The sequence below is a fragment of the Pyxicephalus adspersus genome, chromosome 3 (genome assembly GCF_032062135.1).
Source record: "Pyxicephalus adspersus chromosome 3, UCB_Pads_2.0, whole genome shotgun sequence".
Lineage (NCBI taxonomy): Eukaryota > Metazoa > Chordata > Amphibia > Anura > Pyxicephalidae > Pyxicephalus > Pyxicephalus adspersus.
Genome location: NC_092860.1, coordinates 65,485,621 through 65,496,836, shown reverse-complemented (window position 1 = coordinate 65,496,836; position 11,216 = coordinate 65,485,621). Strand labels below are relative to the sequence as shown.

Below are 11,216 nucleotides of genomic sequence, written 5' to 3'. Positions count from 1 at the left end.
TAATGAATGCCGATCGGCGCCGCCTTCATGGGCGGGCACAAGTGCCGCACGCTGGATCTCAGGGGAAATCAAATGAATTTTTTTTTTCTTGTTTTCCCGTGCGGAAAACCTGGTGCGTCTTATAGTCCGGAGCGTGTAATGGTCCGAAAAATACGGTACTTTGCTAGCCTTTGATATTGAAGCTTGGCATTACATGCTGTTAAGTCTTTGATCTACCTGAACCCCCAGATCCTTTTCCATTCCTGACTCCCCCAAATGTATTCCCCCTAAACAGTATAAAGCATGCATGATGTTAGCCCCCAAGTGCATAACTTTACATTTATCTATATTAAATGTCATTTGCCACTTGGCTGCCCAATCAAACAGTACATCCAAGTCTGCTTGTAGATTATAGACATCCTGAATGGACTTAATTCCGTTACATAGTTTGGTGTAATCTGCAAACACAGAAATGGTACATTTAATCCCAAACTTTATCATTTATAAAGATTTATAAACCGTAAAGGTCCCAACACTGAACCCTGGGGTACACCACTAATAACCTTAGACCATTCACAGAATAAATTGTTAATCGCTACTCGCTGGATGTGGTCTTTAAATAAGCCAGTTCTCTATCCATTTACAGATTGATGATTGTAAACATATTGACCCTAACTTGCATATTACCCATCTGTGGGGTACTGTGTCAAATGCTTTAGCAAAGGCTGTGACATTGCTATTATGAATTTGGACTTGAGCTTTGCCATTTTCCCTTGTGTACACGGAGCTAAAAAACAAAGTGTTTAGTAAATCCACCTTTTCTTTATCCTCCGTTACCAACCCAGAGACATTCTTTAGGGGCCTACATGCTCAGATCTGATCTTTTTGCTATTAATATATTTTTTTTTTAAAAATGATGATGATCCTCCATTTTTATATTTTTAGAATGCCCTTTTCTTGTTCTTTATGGCTTTTTTAACATCAGCTGTGAGCCACATAGGTTTTAATTTTAGCCTTAACTTAGCCTTAGCCCATTGGAATATATTTTTCACTGTGCTTGTGTAGAACAGACTTGAAACATTCCCATTTCTGTTCTGAGTTCTTTAAGGTCTATATTGTCTTCCAGTCCAAGTCACAGATCCGTCCTTAATAATAGAAAATTTGCTCTCTTAAAATTAAATGTTTTTATCTTTTCTGTTTTTGCTTCCTGTTTACAGCTTACATTAACATTAAATGAAATCATATTATGGTCACTGCTACCCAGATTCTCTTTTATATGCACATTTGTTAAGCTCTGCATTGTTAGAAAGAACTAGGTCCAGCAGAGTATGATTTCTAGTTGGGGCTTCAATAAACTGTACCATAAAATTATACTGTATTAAATTCATAAATTTCCTCTCTTTTGCAGTTCCTGTAGTACCATTACTCCAGTCAATGTCAAGGTAGTTAAAATCTCCCATGATTAAAAAATTTCTAGTTTTTGCTGTTTTTTCTATCTGTGCTCGTAGTTGATTCTCTATTTCTTCCTTAGCACCAGGGGTCCTATAGCAGACTCCAATATTAATTGTTTATTATGCATCCCCACATTCAACTCCACCCATAATGTCTCAACCTCCTCACATGCTCCATCAACAATTTCTTTCACATTCGCTTTCAGATCCCTTCTCACATACAGAAAGACACCACCACCTTTTTGTTTGTCTCTGTCCTTACCAAAGAGAGTATAACCAGGAATATTGACAGTCCAGTCATGTGAAGAACAAAGCCAAGATTCATCAATTTTTTAAAATTGCCTTAAAATCCTAAAAACCCTCCTTTGTTGCTTTTGTTTTGTTCTGGATTCAGCAATACCAACTAAGTCATTATGCTCTTTATTAAGGCCTTCAACTCCCCTTGTTTGTTTGCTAGACTTTTAGCATTTGTGAACAGGCTCTTTAAACCATTGCTGCATTTACCAGCACTGTTTGCCAAATCCTTTTTTTTTTTTTTTTTTTTTTTTCAGTACAAATAGTACTACACAATCCAATGTTTGTGTTTAACACGGGAAGCTCCTTATATCTATCCATTATCCTCCGCCCAACTATACCCAATCCACCCTCCGCTAGTGGCTGACCTTTCTGCCACCTTATTTAACTGTCCCACCCCCCTCTGTTATAGTTAAAAATACCCCTCCACCATTCCGCTAGCACAGCAGACCCCGTTCGATCTAGGTGCAAACCATCTCTGGCATATAGGTTGTACCCCAAAGAAAAGTCAGCCCAGTGCTCTAAGAACCCAAACCCTTCCCTATTACACCAGGACGTAAGCCATGTATTTAGCTGTCCAAGCTCCCTCTGCCTTTCCTGTGTTGCGCATGGCACAGGAAATATTCCACAGACTATACCCTTGGAGGTTCTTTAATTTAACCTTGAAACCTAGTTCTTTAAACTGATTTTAAAAGATCCTCTATTTTCTATCTATTCTGTCATTGGTTCCAACATAGACCAGGGCAGCTGGGTCATGCCCAGCCCCTCCCAGTAATGTGTCCACCAAATGCAAACTCTGGCACCAGGGAGACAGCAAACCATTCAGTTGAAGGGATCTAGGCGACAAACTATTGTATCAGTCCTCCTGATCATAGAATCCCATATGACATATGTCTTCGCCTTCCTGCATTGCCTTCGCCACCCCTACTATATAGTCTGCTCTACCAGCTGTTAGGGGTAGCTGTAACATCTAGAATTTGCCACCACTGGGTCTGCCACCTGTACATCTTCACATACCTTTCCAAATTTGTTAGGGTGCTCAAACACAAGGCTGGCCTTCCTTTTCTGGGTGCCCCCACCACTCCCTTTAATTACAGTAACCCAGCTCTTTACATCTTCATCCTAATTAACCTCTCCACCCTCTAAGCTATTACCTAACTGCTCAGTGAGCAGGAGACCGCTTCCAAGGTGATCCGGTTATTTCGATGTTGCAATGCTCTTCCTCTGCAGCTCTCCAGTGTGAGGTACTAGAAGGGTGACTTGCTCACATCTGTCACGGTGGTGTTCACCTAAGAGTTGTTGCTCCAATTGTGCATACATAAGGCAGACTGTGAACTGAACAAAACCTTCCACCTGCTACCACTCATTTTCCCAGTTAGAATGTTTATTGTTTTCAAGGAGTTATAAAAGTTTTCTCACAGTAGTAGTTACTGTAAGGCTTCAGCTCTTTTTTTTTTTTTTGTCACAGCGGTATTCACCTAGGAGTTGTTGGTCCATTTGTGCATACATATGGGAGACTGCCCTGAACAAAACCTTGCTGCCACTCATTTTCCCAGTTAGAATGTTTATTGTTTTCAAGGAGTTATAAAAGTTTTCTTACAGTTTGTAGTTCTGTAAGGCTTCAGCTTTTTTTTTTTTTTTTCCCCCCCCCCCCAAACAGCTGTGTTTTTTTAACTTCACCTAATTCCCAGCCACTTGTATCACAAGCCAAGTGTAAACAAGCCTTAGGGCAACTCTTGCCTCTGGCCAAGATCCTTCCTCGCCCTGAGACAACGCCTACATATATTGTACTCATAACACAAAAACACACCGGTTTGTGTTCGTAAAACAAACATATTCGCTTTCCCATATTTCATTAAATTGTCTCTTCTGCATCAACTTTTCTCTTGATGAACGTTTTTGGAGTGATTGCTTTTTTGTTCTTAGCAGCTTTTTCTGAGGTAGGTGTACCTGACCTATCCTGGCCTGTCTATGTAAGGGGAATGGAGCCACTGACTGTGCTAAGTTGTAGGCATGTGTCTGAGTCTGGAGACCTTGCTAATGTACATTCCATTGAGATTCCATACCTGGAGCAGCAGGATCAGGACTCCGTCGTGCTTAGTCCTGGTATTTGATAGGAGTGTGAAGCAACTGGGGTCTTTCTGTCTGCAGCGCAATCAGGCACTTGTGTGGACCACCCTGTTTCTACCTGCAAATGTCAGGCGCTTGGATGCAGCACAGTCACTGCAAGCCACATAAAACGGTCAGACAGGCTGGATTCGGCCTTGTGTTTGACACTTGTGCTCTAGAGTGATGATATGCACAGGGGTACAGTAAAACTCTGTTTTTTTTTCAGGGCAAGCCTGATTTGAACACTGCCCTCCCAGTCAGGCAGACTGCATCCATTTTCAAGCAACCAGTAACCAAAGTGACCAACCATCCAACCAACAAAGTGAAAAGTGACCCACAGAAAGCAGTTGACCAGCCACGCCAGGTGAGACTTTAGGGCCTATCCATGTGATATAAATAATGTGGGTTTAATATTTTAAATGGTTTTAGCCTTGTAAGTATTTATTATACTGGGATACGTTGGTATCTAAATACTTTTTAAAGTTTGGACCAGAATAAATATATTCAAATCCAGTGTACTGTGCCTTTTTAATTAGTATTATTGATATTGATACAGCAACAGTTATTTGTGAGAACTGTCAAACTCAGTTCACTTTTTTTTAAAATATGTGGAAATAGGTGATTCTGTCATTCTGTCATGTCATTCATATAGGTGAATTCCTTTGCATGGTTAAAACCTTGGTGTAGCATCAATAACTATATGCCTACTTTTATATACTCTTCTGTACTCTTCTGCGCCTTCTGGCTCTCTCTCCCACGAGCGCCTTCTGGCTCTCTCGCGCGCCCGCCTTCTGGCTCTCTCGCGCGCCCGCCCGCCCCTTCTGGCTCTCTCGCGCGCCCGCCCGCCCCTTCTGGCTCTCTCGCGCGCCCGCCCGCCCCTTCTGGCTCTCTCGCGCGCCCGCCCGCGCCCGCCCGCCCTTTCTGGCTCTCTCTCTCTCTCGCGCGCGCGCCCGCCCGCCCTTTCTGGCTCTCTCTCGCGCCCGCCCGCCCCTTCTGGCTCTCTCTCTCTCGCGCCCGCCCCTTCTGGCTCTCTCTCTCTCCTTCGCGCCTTCTTCCATTAATACATATCTCATTTTTCAAACTGCAGCTTTTTTGGGAAAAAAAACTAGCTGGATTAAATGCCTTCGACATAGCAGAAGAGCTAGTGAAAACTATGGAATTGCCAAAAGGACTACAGGGTAAGTTCCAGTTTCAAAAAATGCTGTAATATAAAAATAGTTTTGGTAAAAGTGAATACGTAGTTTTGCAGTGTCACCTCGAATACTTACCTCTGTATTAGAACTTTTTTAAACACAGATTCAACAAACTTTATTTATAGGTAGTGAGTTGAAGAGGGTTAACACCTCTGTCTCATAGGTCGATTCTTCCTCACTACCTGCTTAGCAAACAGTTTTTACAAACGAGACCTTTCTTGGAGAGGTGAACCAATGTACTCTGTTTATCAGACAATAAAAGTTTAGAAAAGTCTGACTTAATTAGATAAGTAGAAAGCCCGAGAATAGCTTGTAGTGTGTTCAGAATGTCAACCCTAACTCTAACTGGCTAATATTAAGCCACAAAAAGGTGAAAAGAAAAAAATCCCCACAAAAACCATTAATCTTTAGTAGAGCCAATGTACATGTTTACCCCTGTTACAGTTCCTAAAGTATTAAGTAAATGATCACAGTCTATGAAGTTATAGAAATATTTTTTAACTAAATATATTTTTAAAGCACAATTACAGCCTCAGGTTTTTAACTGTTCCTTGATCTTTACAATTGCTTCTGGTTATAAAATTGTTTGGTCTATGCTCTGCATACTCCCATCCTGCATTTTGTTTCCAGCCCTCTAAGAATTTAAAATGGTATGGCCTAATGCGCAGAACTAAACTGCACCAGCAATATTAGTTTGATACCTCGTCTTCTGGGTTTGGGATCTTTAGGCAGACCAGAAAGACGTCTATTCTTCCCCCTGCATGAACATATGTATAAACAAACTTCTCTTTGCTTTTCTTTCATTTAGTAGGGGTAAGGCAGTGATTTGCCTTTTTTTGCTTTAGCAATTAACCCTTTATATGCAGACCATTCTTTCCTACATTTAGGAGGAGGAATTTTCACAAAGCTCTTAGAGTTGACTTTACTTTGGAACAAATCTACCATGCTACATACAATTCTTTTCAAAATATTCATCCAACTGAGTGTTTGTGCAAATTTGTCACACTACAACCTGGAACAAAATGGCTTTTTGGGTAGTTAATACTTAAATGACACAACATGTCTACTACATTTGTAGCACAAAAAAATTAAGACAAATCAAAAACCATGAGTGTACATAGTTATGCACCCCTTTCCCTCTTTATTATCGAATAGAACTACCTTTTGCCGCAATAAGAGCTGAAAGTCTGTTGAGCCATGTCTCTTAGCAAATCTAACCACAGGGTTTATGCACTTTCCTTAGGCCAAGAACTCTCCAATTCCTTAAGGTTCTGTGGGTTGCATCTTCAAGCCATGGCTCAGTTTCTCCATTAGATTGGGCTTTGACTAAGCCTTTCCAAGATGTTTAATTGTTTTCCTTTAAACCATCCAGGTAGCAATATGTGTAGGCTATTGTCTTGGTGGAAGGTGAACTCTTATCCCAGTCTTAAACCTTTGGCAGACTAAAACAAGTTTTCCTCAAGAATTGTCTTTTACTACTGTCCATATTTTTTTTCAGTCCTGACTAGATTTCCTCTCCCTGACAATTGAAAACCTACCCATTGAATGATACTACCACCATGCTTCACTGTGGTGGTGTTCTAGCTAATAATGGGAGGCGTTGGGTTTGGTGCTTTCCTTGGATGGTATAAAAAGTTTTTCTTTATTTTTCTCTGGTCTCTCTTTCTTAAAGGCCTGCTTTGTTGAGTTTATCCTACGGAGCTCCTCCATTCTTATCCTTGGTGTCTTTTTGTGCAAGAATGACTCTAAGGGATTCAACACAGTGTGAGTTGTGTTAGGCAGCAGTCTCCTGTTAGAGTATATTGGTGTCAACTACCTACCTGTTTGCCTAAATATTAAAAAGTGGTCTACTCCTGTAGCTGGCTCATTTTTGTTTTAAATACAGTTCATTAAATGGAAACCGAACCTACAAAGTAAAACAATTGCAAGCTTGCAGGTTGTTTATTGCAGAAAAAGTCAATGTCCCTTCTGCAATAAAAAAAAAAATTACCCGCATGATTGTTTTTCAATCACGATTACCTGTCTTGATCTGTTGCAGGCATCACCATCTTCAACTGGTCCTCTTCTGGGTTCAAGATTTTCAGCCGGCTAAGTCATGCACATGGGACTGGAATTGCCAGGGAGTTTAAAAAGCTTACCTAGTAAGCGGTGCCTGCAGCGTCCTCAAGCGATGCCTGGCATCTTCTTCCCCTGGCAATGCTGGCTGGCCATCTGTGTAACCTGGTGATGCCCGGCCAGCATCTGCGTCCCCGGGGTGTGAACGTTGGGGACGCGAGGCCAGAGTATTTTTAAATGTTTTGTTTTTACGTTTAATAATACTTATTCATACCGCCAGGGAGTTTAATAAAACTTGGAGTCTACCAGAAATCACAATATTAGATGTGGCACTCTATCCCAACTTATCCAAATTGTTTGTCAGTGTTTTTTTTTTTTTTTTTTTTTTTATGGAATTCTGCATTGGTTTAATTTTTAGGTGTTGGTCCTGGATGCACAGATGAAACTCTCTTGTCTGCCATTGCTAGTGCCCTGCACACAAGTACAATGCCAATAACTGGACAGCTTTCTGCTGCAGTGGAGAAGAATCCTGGAGTCTGGCTCAATACATCACAGCCCCTTTGCAAGGCATTTATGGTGACGGATGAAGACATAAGGTACATAATGTGAAATGACAAGCTTTGAAGGTAGACTTGTAGTGCTGTATCCATGAGAGTCAATCTTTTTAATGTGCTGTTTATGTATTATTCAGTTACCAGAGCTACACTGGAATGGTGTGTTGGGTGTGTGTAATTTATTAAACTGCAAGGCACGCAGAACTGTTTTAGTTTTTTTTTTTTTTTTTTTTTTTTTTTTAGTATGTCAGTTGTGTTCTGAATGATTATATCGAAGTGCTTTATATCTAAATATGTAACCTTCAGCTTTTGGTTGGTTGTTTGGTTTTCAGTAGCAAAATACCAACTTTAATTCTATTGAGCTTTTTTTTTTATAATTTTAGGAAACAAGAAGAACTTGTGCAGCAAGTTAGAAAAAAGCTGGAAGAGGCTCTTATGGCAGATATGCTAGCTCATGTGGATGAAATTTCAAAAGATATGGGTCCTCCTTTGGATAAAGATCTTGATGATGAAGATGAGGATGACGATCCCAGAGGACAAGTTGCAGAAGATGTATAAAACTGCTTCATGTTAAAAATTGCTTAATACTGCAGAAAATAGACCTGGGACCTCATTTTATTTTTTTTAAATTTTTTTTCATCCATGTTTCAAACAGTACTGCATGCTGAAAGCGTTGTAAGGCAGTTTTGGACTCGTTTTTTTTGTTTGTCCTTCTAGTAGACTTGTTTTGTCTGATTAAAGTTTAGGACAGAAAAAACATTTTAAGTTTTTGCTTTGACACGCACCTCATTTTACTTGGTGAACCTGTGAGGATTGAAATATGGTAGCTACTATTGCTAACTTGTTTTTAAGGGTCAAAGCTCTAGGGCTGTTCAGATTCTCCCTTTTCTACCTGGTAAAGCAAACAGCCACTGAATTCTGAAAATTTGAGGGGCTGTAAGTAGTCAGTGGTTTGCAGCTTCCTTATTTTGCCCTCAGTGTGAAAAATCATGGTTTCTGTGCTGCAGGCACCATTTCAACATCTATTAAATGTATTTACAGAATAATCATTCCCTTTTCAGTTTGATGACGCAAATTAAATTTTGGTTAAAATGACTGCCACTTTAGAAGAACATAAAAAATGCTACATACATGGCAAAGCTAATATTGCCTTGTGCTGTGGCTGAAGGTTGGGCCTGTCTAAACAGGTAAAAATCTGGCACTAACACATTCCTATTGGACAATAAAGCTGCATTGTAACAAACAAATCGTGAGGGAGAAGAAATGCTCTGACAGTTTACTAAATAGTGAAAAATTGGTATATTTAAAGATCCATACCATTTTTTAAAAACAATCCTAATGTTCTTACTTTTCAGGCCAACTAAGTGTTAATTATTTCTAAAAAGGATGTTTTCCAAACTAGTGTCTTTAAGATTTCAGATAAGGCAGAATTAGTTGGACTGTCAAAAGGACATTATTGGACAGTAAATGTATTTCTGACCAGCTGTTGGGTAACCCACAATAGATCTGCCTCCTTAAGATGTTTTTTTTTCCCCTAGCATAATACTCAAATTTGATAGCATTCCGTTTTTAGGTTAGAGAGCAGATAATGGTGCTAAAAAAGTTAATAGAAAATAGAGGTTTGTGCTTTACCCCATTTCTAGCTGACACTTCTCATGCAGATCTCTGGAAAAAAAAATGTGTATCCAATTTTACCAAACTTTTCCAAATAAAGCAAATTAAAAAAGTATAGTTTAATAAACATGGCACCTTGGCAAGCATATGTAGAGCCAAGAAATGTTTCTTGATTAATACCTACAGTGTGGAAAGCTTGCTACTGGATTTCAAACTATTTTACACAGTTGCATGTAGATGTCATCTGTAGTTTTCCCAGTTTTGTTAACTGTATATAAAGTTTTTTCAGAAAGACAATGTAATTGCGTAGTTTATTTTATTTGTGGTATTTACTTTATTCAGTGTAACCTCCTGGTGCTACTTGCACCAAGGATTTTTTCATGTATAAATATTAAACATTTGTACAAATCTCCTAAAATGTGCTTACTTTCATGAAAATCTGACTGTAATGCATTCTACCAACTACCGAATAAATTTTACAGTTGCAACCAATTATGTTGGTTATTTAAATCAAGTGCTATAAACACATTCAAGTGTGGCACTCTATATCCCCACTAATCTAAAAGTTTTAAATTTTATACAATCTATTACTGGTTGTCTCCCAGGACAGCATTTGAGAGACAAAGGCTTCCCCTATTGGTACTGGAAAGTCATTATCTGTCAGTTCAAGGTTTGAAAGGTAGCCCTCTGCATTCATTTTTTTTATTTACTTATTTTTTTCTGTCCATTACAGACATGTGGGCTGGATTTTTCAAATAGTATGGAGACCCTTCAACATCATGATGGTCTTTTAACCTAATATATTGTACAACCTTATTTGGGTTTTTTTGTCTACCATTCTCCCTATCCTTTCGCCCATTTTTAGGTTTATTGAATGTTTGGGGGTCTTTTCCAGGGAGGTTGGTTTACAGTGGCATTAAACTTAAAGAGGAACTATACTCAAAAACTAGTCTTTCAATTATTAATCTATTCTCACTTACTTGCACTAAAATGTCAGTCTTCACTGGTGGCACTAGCTGGGTCAGCTTGTATCCATGCTATATATATGATTTTTGAAGTGTACCAGCTTGTGACTGGCAAGTTTGTTTTCTTCCTCTCCTGACCTTCTTTTCCCCCTACTCCCTTTCCCTCACTGCACGCTGAACTTGGCGTGCAGTGAAGGAAGCTGTAGCTGTAGACGGAGCAGCTGCAGATGGTGCAGTCACACAGTTACTAAAAAATCTGCATAATTTAGGCAGTGGGAGGGGATTATAATCTTTCCCACCAAAGATGGCATTTCCCAGATTCCAGTTCACCTCCTAGGCGATGGAGAGACCTGGGGTCGTGGCCAGAACCAGTTTTTAATGTTTAATGGTCAAAGCAAGCTGAAAAAAAAAAAAAAAAGTATTTAGAAGATTATAACTGGTTTATATCATCCATAAGCCAAAGTTGATTTTGTGAGTATAGGTACGCTTTAATTTGCCAATATTAGCAACTGTTGTCACAGGAACATTAATCTGCTTCAATATGGTCCTATTTAGAGATGAGCGAATTGAAGCTGACGAAGTGGAATTCGATCAGAATTTCAGGAAAAATTTGATTCGCAACGAATGCGAATTTCCTCACAATTTTTCCTAAAATGGTGGCTACACGTGTGAGGACATGGGGCAAGGAACTCTGGGAAGGCTGGATGACCCATAATGCCATGCATGCAGCCAATCAGCAGCCAGCCGACCCTGTGATTTCACAGCCCTATAAATAGCCTCAGCCATCTTGGATTAAGACATTTTACAGCGTTCTGAGTGCAGGGAGAGACGTCTGCAGGTGCTAGGGAGAGTGATAGCAAAAACCTCATTGTGAGAAAAAAAACCACAAAAACGATTTAAAAGTGCAGGCAAAGGATAGGGAGGAATCATTTCACAGCACCTTAGTGCAGGGAGAGACGTCGGAAGGTGCTAGGGACAGTGCTAGAAAAATGATTTACAAGC

At 39.7% G+C, this 11,216-nt stretch overlaps 1 protein-coding gene across 4 annotated transcripts in view; it reads left to right on the top strand.

Moving 5' to 3' along the window:
• The window catches only part of MBD3 (methyl-CpG binding domain protein 3), a 26,019-nt gene extending 16,352 nt beyond the window's left edge, over window positions 1–9,667 (top strand). For all 4 annotated transcript variants that reach the window (XM_072404974.1, XM_072404977.1, XM_072404976.1 and 1 more), the window contains 4 exons: window positions 4,060–4,197; window positions 4,921–5,011; window positions 7,500–7,677; window positions 8,019–9,667. In XM_072404974.1, coding sequence (XP_072261075.1) covers window positions 4,060–4,197; window positions 4,921–5,011; window positions 7,500–7,677; window positions 8,019–8,193 — 582 coding nt within the window. In that variant the 3' untranslated portion in view covers window positions 8,194–9,667. The remainder of the gene's footprint in view (window positions 1–4,059; window positions 4,198–4,920; window positions 5,012–7,499; window positions 7,678–8,018) is intronic.
• Window positions 9,668–11,216: the final 1,549 nt, after the last annotated feature.